The 22,201-nt window shown below is 33.9% G+C and overlaps 2 protein-coding genes across 2 annotated transcripts in view; one reads left to right on the forward strand and one right to left on the reverse strand.

Annotated features, from left to right (window-relative positions):
- The window catches only part of LOC132742542 (cleavage and polyadenylation specificity factor subunit 1-like), a 34,782-nt gene continuing 12,581 nt past the window's right edge, over positions 1–22,201 (reverse strand). The window contains exons 3-11 of the mRNA XM_060730976.1: positions 6,374–6,472; positions 5,647–5,719; positions 4,477–4,589; positions 4,146–4,248; positions 2,327–2,557; positions 1,649–1,801; positions 916–1,032; positions 426–516; positions 1–121 (exon numbers count right to left, since the gene is read on the reverse strand). Coding sequence (XP_060586959.1) covers positions 33–121; positions 426–516; positions 916–1,032; positions 1,649–1,801; positions 2,327–2,557; positions 4,146–4,248; positions 4,477–4,589; positions 5,647–5,719; positions 6,374–6,472 — 1,069 coding nt within the window. The 3' untranslated portion in view covers positions 1–32. The remainder of the gene's footprint in view (positions 122–425; positions 517–915; positions 1,033–1,648; positions 1,802–2,326; positions 2,558–4,145; positions 4,249–4,476; positions 4,590–5,646; positions 5,720–6,373; positions 6,473–22,201) is intronic.
- Positions 6,980–12,301, forward strand: LOC132742541 (uncharacterized). Its single transcript, XM_060730975.1, has 2 exons — positions 6,980–7,183; positions 10,364–12,301. Exon 2 carries the CDS (start codon positions 10,510–10,512, stop codon positions 11,788–11,790), a length of 1,281 nt encoding a protein of 426 aa, XP_060586958.1. The 5' UTR covers positions 6,980–7,183; positions 10,364–10,509; the 3' UTR covers positions 11,791–12,301.

Raw genomic sequence — 22,201 nt, forward strand, 5'->3', positions numbered from 1 at the left:
GGCACTTGGACTTTGATTAATTTAGAATAGACTTACTGTGTATTTGGCACAACTTCCCACGATGTTGGACTGTAAAGTTGGCAAGAAAACTTCTGTGCTGTCGGATATACAAATCTCTCATCTGAAATTAACGATACAAATCTGTAATTTTTGAGTCTATTTACAATGATATTAACAAATTACTATAATCTATCTGAAACATCATAATTATGTTTTCATTTCACATTTAACATGTATTGAATTAGAAATATATTGCATTTCTCTAAATTAAAAGGTATTAAATGAATGCTTAAAAATACAAAAGTTGATGGCAAAAGTTCAGTTCTTTGTAACAGAATATCAATCAACAGCTTTGTTAAATCTTAGGTGTGGAAATGCTTTTTCAGCACTTTTCAAAAGGTATTTTCATTAATTTTATTCTATACCTTTTTCAAAGACATCAAATTCTCTTTCTTCTGATGTAACTTTGGGCAATTTGTTACCAATATCTGGTGTATGCATGACCACAGCATAAGTCTGAAATAGAAATGAAATTTCAAGGATCAAATATTTATAATGCCAAAATGACCAAGATATTACTTGCTATAGACAATAACACAGTACTGACTGGCCTTGCTGTAGAAGAGTCAAATCAGTACTGCAGTTATCTCCAAAGAGTTAAAATAGTATTAATAAACAAATATTAAAGTGGTCTTGTAAATGAAAGACTGAGAATACAATCAATTAACAATGGTATATTATTCAAAAATATAAAGAATTTCCCTGTAGAACTTGAAAAAAAAAACCAATATATTTTAAGTTTCAGACTTCAGTTTCTTAAGGACATACAGCTTACTTGAATGAATATACATTTACAGCCATTTTGGATTAACAGCTACAGATTAAAGAAAAGAATTGACAGCTGTGTTTGCCTACCTTGCTGTCTGTATGATAAATGATAAAATGAGGTGTACATCTTAATGGAACTTTACGTATAGGCCATGGAGCATCATATGTTAAATGAGTTGGTAATACTGAAATCCGTAGCTCCCCCTGAAAACAAAACAAAACAAAATGATCTGAATTACAAAACAAATTGACTATTTTAATTATAATATACACATGAAAAGATACCAAGATTTATATCCTTTTTGCTCTGTTACACATTCACAATGAGAAGTAATTGAACACAAATCAAATTAATATGCTAGGATACAATTGTAAGTGTGCCTCCTGTACTTAAGAAAAGCCATCTAAGGTTCAAATATTGTACACACTAATTAATAGATGTCAAAACAAGAGATGTCAATAGGACAGCGTGCTTGACTATTCCCAGTGCTTAATAGCAAAACATGAGCCTGGATAATGTAGAATTTATTAAGATCAAAAGGGGTCACAATTCTGTCAAAATCCAGGTAATTGTTATGGGCCTTAGGGAGTGACCTTCTATTATACTATCAAACAAATGTGTGAAGTTTCAACCCATTCCCTTTAGTAGTTTTCGAGATACCAACTTGCACGTAAAAACTTAACCAAAGTTTGATACCTGGGTGAGTACAATAGTCCTCGTATTCTTCATTTAGTCAGGCTAAAAAAAATGTTGAAATTTAAATGCTAACAATAAGTTGCATTATCTCATTAAAAATCACATTTGTCCATTTTGAATTACCTGTTTATTAAAGTAGAGGAAACCTTTGGGACAATTCACATTATGGAATGGAGCAAAACATGTGATGGCACCATCTATTCCCATGGGATGTATCCTGAGGGACCCTCTCTGAGTCATAAACAACCAGTGTGGATATGGTCCACAAATAAATACCTGAAATAATACATACATGTAAGCATACAGTCTGCAATATAAACATACAGTCTACAAAAAAAAAACTATATGGGATGGTAGAAGTGTAGCAATAAGCAAATAACATTTTATGTTAAAGGACAAGCTTTCCAAAACAGGAAGAATAGATAACATTTTCTTATAATTTTCACAATAATCTGCTTGATTTCCACTTCACTATTATAAAAGAAAGGTAATGGAACATGATAAATTATAGCTATTGCCCTTACATGCTTTCTTACAAAAGTAAAAGATTCACAATTAGTGGAATAGGAAAACAGTAATAGAAATTAGGCTCAAAATTTATTCATAATGTAAAACATAATCAAGGGATTCATAAAATGACAGAATGTCAACATAGTATTGTCTTTATCAGAACAGAATAATTACTACATACAGAAAGACAGATATTTTCACTGATGTTCTCATTACGGAGTATTACATATACATCCATCTCAAGCCTGTATTGTCTAAAATAAATAAAATCTTATAAACTACTGCACTTACACCACTATAGCCTGAAATATCGTCAAAGTACCGGAACCACTGTCCTTGATCAGTTTTAAATTCATCAAATTCATCTAAGATCTCTTCGCCTCTCTTTCGGAACTTTACTTTACGTTCCTTCAGGATCAAATTATGCTGGACTTTCTTAAATCGTATTTTAAGGTGATTGTCTTCCTTTGACTGATAATACGGGAATGCTTCATAGATCAATAAACCATCTTCTACCCTCGCCTGAAAATAAAGCACATTAAAATACCCATGATGATCATATATTGTACCTTGTACGCCTTTGTAGACCGGACCCGTTTACTATATTTATGACAACTAGTGATGAAATTTTATTCATACCATAAAATATTACAGCTTAAATAGCCTGTTGGCGGCAACTGAATCTACCCATGTGACCAGTGCAGACCAAGATGATAAATGATTGAGTCCATACTGCCCATGTAACCAGTGCAGATCAATGTTAACTGGCACATTATGATAAATGATTAAGTCCATATTGCCCATGTGACCAGTGCAGATCAAGGTTAACTGGCACATTATGATAAATGATTAAGTCCATATTGCCCATGTGACCAGTGCAGATCAACTTAAGCTGGCATATCATGATAAATGATTTAGTCCATATTGCCCATGTGACCAGTGCAGATCAATTTAAGCTGGCATATCATGATAAATGATTAAGTCCATATTGCCCATGTAACCAGTGCAGATCAATGTTAACTGGCACATTATGATAAATGATTTTAGTCCATATTGCCCATGTGACCAGTGCAGATCAAGGTTAACTGGCACATTATGATAAATGATTAAGTCCATATTGCCCATGTGACCAGTGCAGATCAATTTAAGCTGGCATATCATGATAAATGATTAAGTCCATATTGCCCATGTGACCAGTGCAGATCAATGTTAACTGGCACATTATGATAAATGATTTAGTCCATATTGCCCATGTGACCAGTGCAGATCAAGGTTAACTGGCACATTATGATAAATGATTAAGTCCATATTGCCCATGTGACCAGTGCAGATCAAGGTTAAATGGCACATTATGATAAATGATTAAGTCCATATTGCCCATGTGACCAGTGCAGATCAAGGTTAACTGGCACATTATGATAAATGATTAAGTCCATATTGCCCATGTGACCAGTGCAGATCAACTTAAGCTGGCATATCATGATAAATGATTTAGTCCATATTGCCCATGTGACCAGTGCAGATCAAGGTTAACTGGCACATTATGATAAATGATTAAGTCCATATCACCCATGTGACCAGTGCAGATCAACTTAAGCTGGCATATCATGATAAATGGTTTAGTCCATATTGCCAGATGAACAGGTCCATTTAAGAGCATGGTAAGGAACTTCTTAAATGAACTTGAATGTTGTGAATCCCTCTTTTATGTCATTAATGACAACATTGGTTTTTTGGGTTTTTTTTTGTTGTTGTTGTTGTTGGGTTTTACATTGCACCAACACTGTAGAGATCATATGGCCATTTTCTAGCTAAACTCGTAGAGGAAGACCCTCCGTACACTATTTAAGGCATGAGGGGGTGCCTCAGTAGAACCACTGATGTTCCATCTGCTAGCTGGCTAGCTTCCTCACATAAAAGAATACAAAGTCCTGGCAGGATTTAAATCTACAGCAATGAGAGACAAGTGGTTTGAAGTCAACAACCTTAACCACTTGCCCACTGATGCCCCTAATAATGTTGTTTACAAATCATGCTTCTCTACATACATGGACTGATAACTACACAACCAACAATTATTCTCTAAAATAAAATACATTTATCATCTTACCAGCAGGTATGGTCTAGATTTCCGCTGTCCTAATCCAACAAGTAACACCTCATGTATATTATACATGCTGTCAGTAACTGTCTTGTCTTGACTCAACCCAGACCTAAAAGTAGATACACATAATATTATATAATTATGTGCATTATAACTTTCATAAAAAAATTCATAAAATTTCATACAACAACTGAGAATATTTTATATATCCGACGTACACAGCTGCTGCTAAATTTTAGTTTTAAACAAAGAATATTGTTTTTATTTATGTTGCCTAGTAACTTTATAATTATATATAATTTATAAAAGAATGTTATCCAATAAGAAGATATCTCACCCAGATTTGCTGGCACTTATTTCTTTTAAACTTCCTGTGTCAACCAATACTTTCTGTCCAATGGGGAACGTCTTCACATAGTATGCTATCTTAAAGTCTGGTAAACTCAATATCTGAAATATTTCATTATTTATGATGACTTCTTGTGAATAAAAAAATACTTTGTCAGTGTGTTAAAATTTCTATAACTATTTTTACTGAGATATAAACTGATGATACTATAAAGACATAACAATCTTTTACTCAAAATACATAACAATCTTTTACTCAAAATACATAACAATCTTCTACACAAAAGACATAACAGTCTCTTCCACAAAAGACATAACAATCTTTTACACAAAAAACATAACAGTCTATTCCACAAAAGACATAACAATCTTTTACACAAAAGACATAACAGTCTCTTCCACAAAAGACATAACAATCTTTTACACAAAAGACATAACAGTCTATTCCACAAAAGACATAACAATCTTTTACACAAAAGACATAACAGTCTCTTCCACAAAAGACATAACAGTCTTTTACACAAAAGACATAAGTCTCTTCCACAAAAGACATAACAATCTTTTACACAAAAGACATAACAGTCTCTTCCACAAAAGACATAACAATCTTTTAAACAAAAAGACATAACAATCTTCTACACAAAAGACATAACAGTCTCTTCCACAAAAGACATAACAATCTTCTACACAAAAGACATAACAGTCTCTTCCACAAAAGACATGTATAACAATCTTTTACACAAAAGACATAACAGTCTCTTCCACAAAAGACATAACAATCTTTTACACAAAAGACATAACAGTCTCTTCCACAAAAGACATAACAATCTTTTAAACAAAAGACATAACAGTCTCTTCCACAAAAGACATAACAGTCTCTTGAGAGGTGTCATCTAGATTTTGACAAAGTCATGTACATTATCATTTTTCACTGGATATATAATTTTTTATTCATATTTAATTTTATGTATTGTTTGCCATATTTTAATTCAAATGAATGGAGAATTGTTTGTTTGTTTGGATTCATTTTAATCTGGAAAAAATGCTTAGGAAAAGAAAAGTAAACTGCCTAGGAAAAGAAACTGTCAAGTTTGTTTATACATGGCTGATCCTATCATACTTAATTTAATATCTCGTTAATATTTTAAAAAATACAAACTTCTAAAGATCCATTTTCTCGTGCAACAGCTACCCAATATGACATCTTCAATTCCTTCTTCCGAGACTTTTTGCTATCATATAAAATAAACAATCAATATTTTAAGCAACTTTAACCAAAAAGATATGACCTTTGCAATTAAAATATAATAAGGGTAGTCTGTACATGTGTGTACTAGGACCAGTTTTCATTCTGCCAGCTTCTCAATAATTTGAAATCCTACTTTGTACTTCAAATGGACTGTTCCAAATTTCGTATCCGGACAAGTTCATTCTACAAATTTAGCAGGGTCAGGTTTAAAGTTATTCAAGATTTTATACCAAGTGATATTATAGGTATATATGTAGATATACTTGGCAGTGAAACATACTCCATTGTTTTAAATTCAGTCCTGAGAGTCTCAAGATTCTATCTGAAAACATTACCAATAATTTGTGTCCTTTAAAATTTGTGTAACAAAGATTTGTTATCAATTTTGTATAATCACTGAATGCATTATTTATAATTTAAGATTTAGTTTATACAAAATTTGTTTTAGTTTGATTGTGTAGTAAGCTCTCAGCCTATAGACAAACTATTTGAACCAAACAGTACTAACCTCCTGAATGAGTGAAAAGTTCCTTTCTCAAAAACACAACTGCTTACCCTAATCAGTAGATTATTAAATTTACTATTGGATAATTACAAATTAAAAGTATGATATAGTAATTCAAGTAGTAAACATTACCTAGATTTTGTTTCCTCTTTCAAACTGATATTAGCAGATGTATCCATGTTGGACGTATCTTCATCTCCGTATAGTAACTCATCCTCATCATCAACAGTACTGGAAATATAAATACAGTTAAACCTGTGAATAAAGACCATCAAAGTGGGAGAATACTTATAGTCTTTATAGACAAGTGGTCTGTATTTGGAGGTTACTTTATTCCATTTTACCAATGAAAAGTAACTGTTGTTCTTTAACACAGGTTTGTCTGTACATATAGTTTAAAACAAACAAGATTTTGCAACAGTCAGTTACCAACTTCCTCCTCTGTCTTCTCACCCTGTCATTTGTAGGTCAATGATCACATGCAAATATCTAGTTTCTAAGTCACAGTTTGGGAAACAAACATTATTTCACTCTAAATTGAACATATATCAAGTTGTTCATGGGGCTTTATTCATTTATTGTTGATACACAAAGAGGTTAATCACAGATAAACTTGAAAGATTCTATTGTGTCATTTTTAATTATGTGGTTAAGTATTGATTATAATTTATATTGTAAAGACAATGAAGTAAAAATCATTAAGTTTATTTTATAAAACATTGCTGTGTTTGTAGCAACCGTCAGCAGAGATATGGCAGGGAAAGAGGTAGCAACACCTGGGATTACTGGGTCTGAGGAGATAATTAACTGTACTCCATGCTCTGAAGCAGAGAGGACAACAGTTACTGTGGAATGTAAAAGTCATGATGGACATTTCATTGACAGATATTGCAAAAACCATGATGAAGTGTGTTGCAAAATTTGTGTGACAGTTAAACACTTGTTTGTCCATTCCTTTCTTTAATAAATATCAAACACACTGTTTAACAAAGATTTAGCTAATGTTCAATTAAATTTGACAATGATTTCAATTAGTGTTTATTATATTATATAGTTTCAAGTGAATATTTGTTCTGGTTTAAGAAGTATTATGGTAAATAAGCTTAAAGACATAAAAATGGACTTAACTTTGTCAAAATACAATACAAAGTTATCCCCCCCCCATTTTTTAGTTATGAAACTTGACTTGCATATCTTACTTGCGACACTTCGTATATATTTGAAGTTTCAAGCTAATATCTGTGCTAGTTTCAGAAATATTCAAGTACATGTTAAAATTTAAGAACATTTTCTAAGTCAATTTTTGACCTTCAAGTGTCACCTTGACCTTAAGATAGCACAAATTGGTTCTGCAAATAACCTTGTTGAGGTGAACATTTGAGTAAAGTTTGAAGAAAATTCTTCCATTAGTATAGGATTTATAGAGCAGACAATCATGACATGTTGTCTAATATTTGATTGTATGTAAATTTGAAGACTTAAAAAGGGTCATAACTTTGTCAAAATGCAATACAGAGTTATATAACTTGACCTGCACATCTTAATTGTGACACTTTATATATATTTTAAGTTTCAAGCAAATACCTTTTCTAGTTTCAGAAATATTCAAATACATGTCAAAATTTAAGAATATTTTCTAAGTCAATTTAAAGACCTTCAAGTGTGACCTTGACCTTAAGCCAGCAAAAGGGTAACATGGGTTCTGCACATTACCTTGTTGAGGTGAATATTTGAGCCAAGAATGAAGAGAATCTTTCAATTAGTGTAGGACTTACAGAGGGACACGACATACTGTCTAATATTTGATTGTTTGATATTTGACCTTCAATTGTGGCCTTGACCTTGAGCTGACACATGGGCAACATGGGTTCTGCACATCCCCTTTTGTTGAGGTGAACATTTGAGCCAAGTTTGAAGAAAATCCTTCAATTGGTATAGGATTTATAGAGCAGACACAATAATGGAGACGGATGGACCGACGGAAGCGACAAAGCGAATCCATTATAGCCCCCCCCCCCCAACACATTTTGTGGTGTGGGTATAATAACAGTATATTTTGTTTTCTTTTCAAAACTAGCACTTAAAGAAAAAAACTTCATTATTGCTCTTACCCGTGCGAGTTTAATACTATGAGTTTTTTTTATTGCATCAACAGGTCAGTTATAGTCTGTTTCAGAAAAAAAACACGCAAAGCATTCGAAGGGAGTATAGAACATAAATTCCATTTACAGAATGTTCACAACATCATTTTTAATGTGTAGCAAGTAACTGTTGTTAATTACGCAAGAAGCTTATTATTTTTGCTGATTGATGCACTGATTAAGTTGCGCATGTAGTCTTACTAATTGTACTATGCTTTTAGTTAGTGTGATATTTTTCTTATGGGCAATATCTCCTTCATTCTGATCCAGAACAAACAAAAAATATATCAGAATATAACTGAGCACGTATAGACGGAATGATAGACTAAATGAAGTATTTTTGTTGGCTTTATGTGTTGACCACACATAATAAAGGTATTTAGCAAGAAATGAAATATTATTTCTATATTCATGGTTGAACAGCGATTCTAAGCTTTTTTGGAAAAGCTAATACTTGTTACATATTATTACAAGGCCATTTTGAGTTTGATATACATAAAGGTCTTATCCTAAAAAATGTTTTTTTAATAATATAAATTATGAAGTCAATCAATTTATTAATAACAAAGTTATAATCCAGTTACAGCAAAAAAATGAAAATTTCAATAATTTGACCTTCATACCACATAATAAAGGTGTTTAGCAAGAAATGAAATATTATTTCTATATTCATGGCTGAACATCGATTCCAAGCTTTTTTGGAAAAGCTAATACTTGTTACATGAAGTCAATCAATTTATTAATAACAAGTTATAAGCCAGTTACAGCAAAAAAATGAAAATTTCAATAATTTGACCTTCAAGGCCAAGGTCATGTATGAGTGAAGGTCAAGGTCTGTCTGGTTAACTTAAAGGTCTATTCCAAAAGATTATTATGTCCAAGTTTGAAGACAATCCATTCAAAAACAACAAAATTATAGCCACTAATAGCAAAAATCATCAAAAAAAAGCAAAATTTAGGATTTTGACCTTGAAGGTCAAGGTCATCTATGAATAAAGGTCAAGGTTAGTCTGGTCTACTTAAAGATCTTGTCAAAATGATTTTTGTGGGCAAGTATGAAGACAATACACCAAGAACTTAAAAAGTTATAATCAAGGTTAAAGTTTGCTTTGGGCAATGGCAACGAAATTGGGAACGCTGACATGACTATAACAATACCTTTACTTTTTTATTTTTAAAAAGTCCAGGTAAAAAATGATTTGAACTGATAGATTTCCTTTCTTGATTGAAAGTCATTACTGTAAAAGTGGTTTATTTTGCGACATGGAAATATTTGTGATTTTTGCGAATTGAAATTATTTGCAAATATTTGATTAATTTTCTCATTGCTTGTTTGTTTTAGTTTGGTCTTAAACTTTTACCACATGAGCATATTGTGAAAAATGGCCGTTTTCATTGAAAAGCCTCCTGTTACAAGTTCAAACTGCTATGAAACTATGTAAAATACTTCAATACTGATGAAACTTGGCACAAATATTGACTGAACCATAACTTCGGTAACAGCATGCCCAATCTTAAATTTCCTGTTACCATGGCAAGGGGGGGGGACATCTCAAAATTGCAAAAAAATCACTATTTTGCATTGTTTTTTTTCAATCAAAACTGATTTCAAACTGCTGCAACTTCTCAATGCAATGAGACAGAGTAAAAAGCTTTTCAGTGTTGGTTACACGTTACCTTAAGATCGACCTGAGGCCATTTTTAGCCTTCACATGTCCACAATTTTCTTGGCGATGAGGGGGACTGCCGACCACCGACGTTCCGTAAGCTAGCTGGATAGCTTCCTCACATGAAAGAATCCAAAGTCCCTGTAGGGATTCGAACCCACAGCTGTGAGGGGCAAGTGGTTTGAAGTTAACGACCTTTACCACTGGGCCACGGACGCCCCTAATGGGTCACTAAACAAATATCTTAAATTTATAGATTAATGTTTTAAGTTTTTCAATATGACTGCAATATGTTACTGTTTAACATTAAATAGGTCATGCAAGGACGTAAACAAGATAGAAACAGTTGCAGAGGGAATTAAAGAAAGTCAAGAATTTTGTGACTTAAAATCTTCCTTGGAAAAGTTCATTACATCTGCAAATCAGGAAAAAGCATATCGAAATTACCACTTAAAAGATAATGACAGAGGAAAAAGAAAAGATCTTGGCTGATATTGATAAATATGAAGAGAGGTTAATACAAAGGATAAAAGTTCTAGCAAATACATCTAGAGAAAATTTCCAAAAAGCTCATGCAAAACATCAAGATGCAGTCAAGGCTGATATCAAAGAACTAGACACAGTTATGTCAGAACTGACAAAGAGATTCAACCATATTAAGGGAGCAGCCTTTCATGAAGTTGAGGCCTTCATAACAATGAAGAATTGCCAGATTTTTTCAAAAGAGGTGCAGAAAGTTGAAACAGATCTTTCTAAACACTGGCTGCAGACATCCCTTTCATACACGTTTAATAATGAAGTCATACCTAAAATAATCACAGCATTTGGAAATGTTGTTGAAGAAACAAAGGAAAGTCCTGTATTTTATCTACAACTCAAACAAGCTGTAGATATTACATGCCAAACTGACAGTAACAAGTGCAGTATAAATGGAATATGTCAACTACCTGACAATACTGTGGTAATCACAGATGCCAATAATTCCAAGCTTAAACGACTGAGAGATAATTTAGAGGTGAAAGATTATATTGATTTAAATGATACCCCAGAATGTATGTGTGTAACAAAACCACATGAGGTTGCCATTGTGCTAAGGGAAAGAAACCTGGTTCAGTTTGTAACCATTGATGAAAACATGACTTTAGAGTCATCATTTCCTATAGTAGAAGGAAAATGCACCAAGATTGATTGTGACCCTACTGAAAATACAGTGTATGTTTGTTGTAGGGTTGAATGTGAAAAGCCTGAAAAGAAAACGCCCCTCCCCTTAACTAATAACATGACACACAAATATCATGTTATTGTTTACAGTAAAAAAGGTGAATGTTTGTCAATATATAACAATCAGGAAGTTGAAAGTCGACAGTTTTGTAAGCCATTGAAGATACTTATCAGTTTAGATACTTTTGATTTAATTGATGCAGATACAAACATATATACATTTAGTAAGACGGATATGAAACAAAAGCCAACTAGAACAAGATTCTACTATTATGATGGAAGATGCTCATATCTATGTATGATGTCTGCAGACAAGATGATATTTGGAAAGAAGTATGGAGAAATGTTTCTGAAAACATTACCTGTGACACAGCAAAAAACACTTAAAATAGAAGATTTATCACCTGTGCTAGCAGTACTTTTCAACAAAAAGAAGTCTACATTGATTGTTGTAGGAGAGTCATGTCAAATCAGAGAATATCGAATAGGCTTAAAGATACTATATCTTCTAAAAGAATAAACAAAAGAAGATACTGAAAGGATACAAAAATGTAACTGGTTATAAATTTGAAGCATTGACAATTGGTTATTTAGACAAAAAAACATAGTATGGAAAAATATCTGTCAAACAACAGACATAAATTCACCAGCCTAGTGATTGTTTCCTTGTATCAGTATAACACTAGAACTATACAATCTAGTCACAAAATATTCATGTATACATTATTTTCAAAAAGTTTTTTTATTGTCATATTATATTTTCCAAAAATGTTACTCATCGGTCAAATACCTGAACCATATTTTGCTTCTGCTGCTTTTCGGCACTTAGAACAGTTTAAGTGATTAAGTACTAGTATTTTGTGTGGAAGTCAAAATACTATATTGTCTGCTAAAACCATTATTTACATGTTACTAAACTATTTTTTGCCCTTCCTAAAGAAAATAAAACTGTTTCTAGGGCGTAATGTGCATTATAATTCATTGCACTTACAATAATAACTAGAACTATCACTCAATGTGATTAATACCCCAACAAGCCTGCTTCAGAAATGAGGATGTTACTAGTAACAGAATACTTGTAAAAGAATTGAAATATAGAGTTATGGTTGTTGGCAATTAAAGATAGTTGTGGTTCTTGTATGTTGGCTTTCCTTTCAATGTGGTTGGCCATTGATGAAGTTTTATTGAATTACTCTGTTATAAGTCCAGAAAGACAAAGAAAAGGAACAAAGGGCAATAACTCTATAAATACTGAAGATGGAGTTATAGTTCTTGTGCACTGCACTTCCTCTTATTGTGCTTGACCATTGTATGAAGTTGTTTTGAATTCCAACCAGTACGTTTTAAGTTATGCTCCAGACAAGGAAAAGTATCAAAGGGCAGTAACTCTGTATTTTGTCAAAATGGAGTTATGGCTCTTGTGCACTGCACTTCCTTTTAATGTCCTTGACAAAAGTATGAAGTTGTATCGAATTCCAAACAGTAGTTTTCAAGTTATTTTCTGGACAAGGAAATGTAACAAAGGGCAATAACTCTGTAATTAGTCAAGATGGAGTTATGGTTCTTGTGCACTGCACTTCCTTTCAATGTGCTTGACCATTGTATGAAGTTATATTGAATTCCAACCATTAGTCTTTAAGTTATGCTCCGGACAAAAAAGCAATGGAAAAGTAACAAAGGGCAGTAACTCTGTAATTAGTCAAGATGGAGATATGGTTCTTGTGCAATGCACTTCCCCTTATTGTGCTTGTCCATTGTATGAAGTTGTTTTGAATTCCAACCAGTAGTTTTCAAGTCATGCTCTGGACAAGGAAAAAAACAAAGGGCAGTAACTCTGTAATAAGTCAAGATGGAGTTATGGTTCTTGTGCACTTCACTTCCTCTTAATGTGCTTGACCATTGTATAAAATTATAATGAATTCCAACAATTAGTCTTCAAGTTATGGTCCGGACAAAAGAAAGCAATGGAAAAGTAACAAAGGGCAATAACTCTGTAATTACTTTAGATAGAGTTATGGTTCTTGTGCACTGCACTTCCCGTTATTGTGTTTGACAATTGTATGAAGTTGTTTTGAATTCCAACCAGTAGTTTTCAAGTTATGCCCCGGACAAGGAAAAGTAACAAAGGGCAATAACTCTGTAATTAGTCAAGAAAGAGTTATGGTTCTTGTGCACTGCACTTCCTCTCAATGTCCTTGACCATTGTATGTAATTACATTGAATTGTAACCATTAGTCTTCAAATTATGCTCCGGACAAGGAAAATGCAACGGACGTCTGGACCAACCGACCGACTGACCGACCACCGGGTGACTTCTATATACCCCTCCAAACTTCGGGGTATAATTACTAGATAACAAGAGGGCCATGATGGCCCTGAGTCGCTCACCAGAAACAACTGCTTTTCAGTGTTGGAAATTATTTTTCAACAGAACTTGATGAAAGGCAAGTCCTGCTCTTTCGGCAAGTTCAGCTCAACTTTAATTTGGCCCTCTAGTAATATACTTTCACAACACTGATTGTTTAAGCTTTTTTTCTTCATAATAAACAATAGGGCCACTAAGATGGCCCTAGATCACTCATCTAACCCATCATTTCATTATTCATTATATAAATTGAAATAATTTCCCCTAATATTTTGGAAAGGCTTTGTTAAAAATATGTATGTTGCAAGTGTGTTCCTATTAGACTATGTAGAATAAATGCAGAATAAATGACCACTAGAGCAGGATTAATTTTGACTGGACAGTTTTTTTAATAACTTTTTGACTGAAAACACAAAATGTCTATCGCAAAACATGTAAGGTGTAGATGTTCGAAGTTTACAGTTTGAGACAACTTTTTTTTTTATACATTCTGTATGGTAACATAACTGTACCTCAAAAAAAGACAATAGGTCAAACATTGTAAAACATATGAAAAGTAGGCCAGTTGATATCAAAATTCAATTCAGCATCAGAAATTACACCCCTAGTCCAAATTTCAAGTCTGTATGTCAAACTAGAACTATCACTAAATGTGATTAATACCCCCACAAGACTGCTTCGGAAATGAGGATGTTACTAGTAACAGAATACCTTGTAAAAGAATTGAAATATAGAGTTATGGTTGTGGGCAATTAAAGATAGTTGTGGTTCTTATATGTTGCATTTCCTTTCAATGTGGTTGGCCATTGATGAAGTTTAATTGAATTACTCTGTAATAAGTCCAGAAAGACAAAGAAAAGGAACAAAGGGCAATAACTCTATAAATACTGAAGATAGAGTTATAGTTCTTGTGCACTGCACTTCCTCTTATTGTGCTCAATGACCATTGTATGAAGTTGTTTTGAATTCCAACCAGTACGTTTTAAGTTATGCTCCTGACAAGGAAAAGTATCAAAGGGCAGTAACTCTGTATTTTGTCAAAATGGAGTTATGGCTCTTGTGCACTGCACTTCCTTTTAATGTCCTTGACAACTGTATGAAGTTGTATTGAATTCCAAACAGTAGTTTTCAAGTTATGCTCTGGACAAGGAAAAGTAACAAAGGGCAATAACTCTGTAATTAGTCAAGACGGAGTTATGGTTCTTGTGCACTGCACTTTCTCTCAATGTGCTTGACCATTGTAAGAAGTTATATTGAATGCCAACCATTAGACTTCAAGTTATGGTCCGGACAAAAAAGGCAATGGAAAAGTAACAAAGGGCAATAACTCTGTAATTACTTTAGATAGAGTTATGGTTCTTGTGCACTGCACTTCCCCTTATTGTGTTTGACAATTGTATGAAGTTGTTTTGAATTCCAACCAGTAGTTTTCAAGTTATGCCCCGGACAAGGAAAAGTAACAAAGGGCAATAACTCTGTAATTAGTCAAGATAGAGTTATGGCTTTTATGCACTGCACTTCCTCTCAATGTGCTTGACCATTGTATGTAGTTATATTGAATTCCAACCATTAGTCTTCAAGTTATGGTCCGGACAAAAAAATCAATGGAAAAGTAACAAAGGGCAATAACTCTGTAATTACTTTAGATAGAGTTATGGTTCTTGTGCACTGCACTTCCCCTTATTGTGTTTGACAATTGTATGAAGTTGTTTTGAATTCCAACCAGTTGTTTTCAAGTTATGCCCCGGACAAGGAAAAGTAACAAAGGGCAATAACTCTGTAATTAGTCAAGAAAGAGTTATGGTTCTTATGCACTGCACTTCCTCTCAATGTGCTTGACCATTGTATGTAGTTATATTGAATTCAAACTATTAGTCTTCAAGTTATATGCCGGACAAAAAAAAAGCAATGGAAAAGCAACAAAGGGCAATAACTCTGTAATTACTATAGATAGAGTTATGGTTCTTGTGCACTGCACTTCCCGTTATTGTGTTTGACAATTGTATGAAGTTGTTTTGAATTCCAACCAGTAGTTTTCAAGTTATGCCCCGGACAAGGAAAAGTAACAAAGGGCAATAACTCTGTAATTAGTCAAGATAGAGTTATGGTTCTTGTGCACTGCACTTCCTCTCAATGTGCTTGACTATTGTATGTAGTTATATTGAATTCCAACCATTAGTCTTCAAGTTATGCTCCGGACAAGGAAAATGCAACGGACGTCTGGACCGACCCACCGACCGCCCGACCGACCGACCAACCGACCACCGGGTGACTCCTATATACCCCCCCAAACTTCGTTTTTGGGCGTATAAAAACACAAGAATAAAGGTCAAATTATATCAAAATATCAAAAGTAGGTCAGTTGATATCAAAATTCATTTTGGCATCAGAATTTACAAGCCTGGTCTGAATGTCAATATACAAGAAAGTAGGTCAAATGGTGTCAATAATACCTAAAGTAGGTCAGCTATTCAAAATTGAATTCAACATCAAAAATTACACAAATTACACCCCTGATCCAAATTTCAAGTCTGTACATAAAGACAAAACAAGAGCACTGCTAGGCGGAGCATTATATGCCCGAAAGTGTTTTTGTTTTTCTTTGTAAGGATGAAGCATTTGTAAGACATGGAAATTAGCTGTTCATCCTGTAAGATTTCACAGCTGTAGGTTGATTAATACTTAAGTTATTAATAATGACCTTAACCTTTGACCTTGTGACCCCAAAATCAACAGGGGTCTTCTACCTAATATGGACAATCATCTTAAGTTTGAATATTGTGGGCCAAATGGAACTTTAGTTATGCTCCGGAAACTGTTTTCAATTTTAAGGTAATAGTGACCTTGACCTTTGACCTTGTGACCCAAAAATCAATAAGGGTCTTCTATCCAATATACACAATCAAACTATGAATTTTGAATATTGTGGGCCAAATGGAACTTAAGTTATGCTCTAGAAACTGTTGTCAGTATTAAGGTAAAAGTGACTGACCTTGTGACCCCAAAATCAATAGGGGTCTTCTACCCAATATGGACAATCATCCTATGAAGTTTGGATATAGTGGGCCAAATGGAACTTACCTTATTTATGCTCTGGAAACTGTTTTTGGTTTTAAGGTAATTGTGACCTTGACCTTGGACCTAGTGACCCAAAAATCACTAGGGTCTTTTGCCCAGTATGGACAATCATCCTTTTAAGTTTGAATATTGTGGGCCAAATGGAACTTAAGTTATGCTTCGGAAACTTTTTTCAGTATTATGGTAATAGTGATCTTGACCTTTGACCTTGTGACCCCAAAATCAATAGGGGTCTCATACCCAATATGGACAATCATTCTATGAAGTTTGAATAATGTGGGTGAAATGGAACTTAAGTTATGCTCCGGAAACCGAATTGCTAACAGACAGATGGACGGACAGACAGACAGACAGGGGGACTATAACATAATATGCCCTTTCAGGCATATAAAATGTAGGTAAAGCGATATCAAATATATCAAAAGTAGGCCACTTCATATCAAAATTCAATTCAGGATCAGAAATTAAACCCCTTGTCCAAATTTCCAGCAGGTACATCAAACTAGAGGGCCATGATGGCCCTGAGGTCGCTCACCTGTATATAGGCCCCCCTCCAAACCCCCCCCCCCCAACGTTGCAGGGCCAATTTAACCCAAGGGCTTTTATTTGCACAAACTTGGTAGACACCCATAAGAAGATGTTTCATGCTAAACATCTAAGCTCTAGCTCATTGGGCTTTTTAAAAGAAGATTTTTTTAAAGTTTTTACTATACACATATAGTTAAAAACAATGACACCCCTGGGGCCGGGCCAGTTTTGACCCCAGGGCTTTTATTTGAACAAACTTTGTAGACACTTACTAGAAGATGTTTCATGCTTAATATCTAAACTATAGCTATTTGGGTTTTTTCAAAGAAGATTTTAAGTTTTTGCTATACACATATAAAGAAAATCAATGACCCCGGGACGGCGCCAATTTTGACCCCAGGTCTTTTATTTGAACAAACTTTGTAGACACTCACTAAAAGATGCTTCATGCTTAATATCTAACTCGAGCTATTTGGGTTTTTTCAAAGAAGATTTTTTAAGTTTTTGCTATACACATAATAAGGAAAATCAATGACCCTCAGGGCGGTGCCAATTTTGACCCCAGGGCTTTTATTTGAACAAACTTGATAGACACTTATTAGAACATGTTTGATGCTAAATATCTTAGCCATAGCTCTTTGACTTCTTTAAAAGAAGATTTTTTAAGTTTTTACTATATGCATATAGGGAAAATCAATGACCCCCGGGGCGGGGCCAATTTAGACTCCAGGGCTTTTATTTGAACAAACTTGGTAGACACTTATTAGAACATGTTACATGCTAAATATCTTAGCTCTAACTCTTTTGGTTCTTTAAAAGAAGATTTTTAAAGTTTTTACTATATGCATATAGGGAAAATCAATGACCCCCGGGGCGGGGCTAATTTTGACTCCAGGGCTTTTATTTGAACAAACTTGGTAGACACTTATTAGAACATGTTACATGCTAAATATCTTAGCTCTAACTCTTTTGGTTCTTTAAAAGAAGATTTTTAAACTTTTTACTATATGCATATAGGGAAAATCAATGACCCCCTGGGGCAGGGCCAATTTTGACCCCCAGGGCTTTTATTTGAACAAACTTGGTAGACACCTATTAGAACATGTTTGATGCTAAATATCTTAGCCATAGCTCTTTGAGTTCTTTAAAAGAAGATTTTTTAAGTTTTTACTATATGCATAAAGGGGAAAATCAATGACCCCCCGGGGCGGGGCCAATTTTGACCCCAGGGCTTTTATTTGAACAAACTTGATAGACACCTATTAGAACATGTTTCATGCTAAATATCTTAGCTCTAGCTCTTTGGGTTCTTTAAAAGAAGATATTTTAAGTTTTTACTATATGCATATAGGGAAAATCAATGACCCCCCGGGGCGGGGCCAATTTTGACCCCAGGGCTTTTATTTGAACAAACTTGGTAGACACTCACTAGAAGATGTTTCATGCCAAATGTCTAAGCTCTAGCTCTTATGGTTTTTTTAAAAGAAGATATTTAAAGTTTTTTCTTTCGGTTGCCATGGCAACCAGAGTTCTGCATGGAATTAAATTCTTTGAACAATTTTTAAAGGTGACCACCAAAGGAACATTCCTGTGAAGTTTGGATGAAATTGGCTTAGTGGTTTATGAGGAGATGTCATTTAAAGTAAAAGTTTACGGACGAACGGACGGACGGCGGACGGACGGACGCCGGACGAAAAGCGATCACAAAATCTCACCCTGTCACTTTGTGACAGATGAGCTAAAAACGACAAACTAATATGTCAAACAATATCAAATAATAATATCAAAAGTTGTCAGTTGATATCTTAATTCAATTCGCATCAAAATTACATTCCTGGTCCAAATTTCAAGTCTCTGTACATCATTCCAAATTTCAAGTCTCTGTATATCAAAAACAAGAAAGTATGTGCAATGGTTTCAAAAATATCAAAAACAGCTCAACTGATGCCAAAATTCAATTATTCACATGAAACTCAGGTTCAACAGTCTGTCCTAAAATTTATTGAAATGCGCTTTCTCCAAGTTTAAATCCAATTCAACAAAAAAAAAAATGAAAAAACAAGCAATTATCATAGTATTGCAAGCAATCCATAAGTCCCCTACCGGTTAGAACCCCATCAACATTCTGAAGGGCCATTGGCCATTCACTTATGTTTCAATTTTTCTCTATTTTAAGTAAATTTGTTGGAAAAGTTCTTTAAACGTGATCACAGGAAAAAGTTTTTATGAACAGACAGACAGAAGGACACTCTAAAGTTAATATTTCAAACATCTCATTTTACCCAAAATATAACATGTTTTAAAAAGCAAAAATTCTAAAGAGGAGATAACTCTTGAATAAAGATGCAATTTCATAAAAAAATTTTAGCTCTTTTTGACTAATCACAAATATTGTTATATTTGCCATGTTTTAAGCCTATTTGTTGCCAAGGCAACCAATACTTTTTTTCAAAATAGGAAGAACAGATAAGACATGCATAATCTCAAGACTGCCATCTACCCATATGTTCAATTTCATAAAAAATATTTCCAGTACTTTTTTGAGTTATCACTGGATCCAGTTTATGTGTAAAATTTGCCATATTTTCAGTCTATGTGTTGCCATAGCAACCAGAGTTTTTCAACATTGGAAGAAAAGAAAAAGACGTGCATAATCTCCAGACTGCCATCTACCCAATTACAAGTTTCATAAAAATATTTCTATTACTTTTTTGCGTTAACACTGGATCCAGTTTATGTGTAAATTTGCCATATTTTCAGTCTATTTGTTGCCATAGCAACCAGAATTTTCAACATAAGAAGAAAAAAAGAAAGACGTGCATAATCTCCAGACTGCCATCTACCCATATTACAAGTTTCATAAAAATATTTTCAGTACTTTTTGCGTTAACACTGGATCCAGTTTATGTGTAAAATTTGCCATATTTTCAGTCTATTTGTTGCCATAGCAACCAGAATTTTCAACATAAGAAGAAAAGAATAGGCCAAGTAAAGATGGTCTTTTCTATAAAAAAAAAAACAAAAACAAGAATGTTGAAGACACAATATGCCCCCCCCCCCTTTCTAGCCCTTGACACACATAATTAGTAATTTTTTGCTTACAGAAACTTTGCATAAAAGGGTAACATGAAAGTGTTCAATTATGGAGAAAAAGAAAATAATGAAATAGAGAAATAAGAAATCCTAAAGAAAGCCCAACCGCGAGCAAAATTGAAAATGTTTGCAGGCATTCGGTTTGACTTGAGCCTGTTCATGGACAGTACTGTAAAGTGGCAAAAAACACCGTCCACGCCCCCTAGCACCGGCTTAAGCAGATTCAACCATTTACATGACTGGTGAAATTTAGAATTTTGAAACATCCGCAGATGTGTTCATATGGGCGGTGTATCATGGAACCTTCAATGTGACACGTTTGTGCCATCCCATGAAAAGCGGCATATGAGTCCCAAGTAAAAAATATCGGTGTGCCCTAAACGAGAAAACAATGGGAGGGAACTAAATAAAATGTAATTTTGAAAAGGGGATCTGAGGTTATGAAGCCTGCATATCACAGAAATAACGTCAAAAGACAAATTTAAAAAGCAGGCCTCATATCCTAAGGGTGATTCAACAGTATTCAAATGAGGAATACTGGAACCACCCAACAAGAAAGATGCCGAATAGATAGAACTTAAATACCACAAGCACAACAATAATGTCGTGAAGACAATAATGTCGTGAAGACTGTGATAAATAGTTTTCAAGATAATGAGATATTTAAGGCCCCTGTGACCTAGAACTTTGAACTAGTGACCCAAAATCCATAGGGGTCATCTAATAGGAATTACCAATCAATACTACAAATACATGGAGACTTTGTGTGATAAATAGTTTTCAAAATAATAAGCGGCAAAACCAAACTGACATATCAAGAACCCTGTGAAAGTTACCTTGACCTACTACCCCAACATGAGGTTCACGTTACTTGTTCAAGATAATATGCGAAACCCCACCTGTAGACCTGTGACTTTGACTCTATGACCCCCAATAGCTATGAACTGGATAACTCTCATAGTATATCAATTGTCACCTTTTTGCATATGACGAACAGTTTGATCAATTTATCCTTTAATCTAAAGATGAGCTGAAACAGTTTAACTTTCCAATCTCCTAATAAGTCTTCTGAACAGGTTAAGCAGCATAATGAAACTAGTGACCCACAAAAATACAAAATAGCGAGACATCAAAATTAAACTAAGATTACTACCAATTTCAATATTCCGAACTATAGAGATAGAACTCATAGGGAATGATATATGTAGAGACACACAAACAAATAGATAGACTCTCTGAAAATATCATAATTACTATCCACAGGACTCATGACCTTGACCTTTTAAACCCACTATTAACGCCTGAAAGACTCCGCCAATACTAATTTGCAAATAGAGGGTCATCTACCAATTTTAAATATCAATAATGATGGGAAAAGTATATGAAAGAACTATAGTAGAAACATTTACTTTTCATATTGATATTATTTCTGGAAAACAACAATTTCGACATTAATAAGGCCACTAGTAAACCTGATTCTGACCTAGATGAGCCAAAATCAATTAAGCGGAGTATTATTTTACTAGTAATACCATAACTATGTGCAAATATCGAAGGATTGTTGCAATAGAATAGTTATGCCAAAGATAAAATACAGCTAAACCATTTGATCAATCTCTCAGACCCCTGTTAGGACTGACTGACTCGAGTGTACCCCCACCACAATCCATAGAGAAATACGATTCTAATAATAGTATGATGATGATATATATGCAAATTTGTAGAATAAATTGACAATACTGTATACGACCGAATGAAATTAGCATTTATCAAAAGAAATTAGATCTCAGTGACTATAGCTTACATTCAATGACACATATAAGACTAGTCAGAGAACTTGGTACATATTGAACCAAGTGAGTGAAAC

Source organism: Ruditapes philippinarum, unplaced genomic scaffold (assembly GCF_026571515.1).
Source record: "Ruditapes philippinarum isolate M1 unplaced genomic scaffold, ASM2657151v2 ctg7228_1_1_1_1, whole genome shotgun sequence".
Classification (NCBI taxonomy): Eukaryota; Metazoa; Mollusca; class Bivalvia; order Venerida; family Veneridae; genus Ruditapes; species Ruditapes philippinarum.

Coding starts and splice junctions, on each gene's coding strand:
- LOC132742541 (XM_060730975.1), top strand. CDS start 10,510: ATGACAGAGGAAAAAGAAAAGATCTTGGCTGATATTGATAAATATGAA.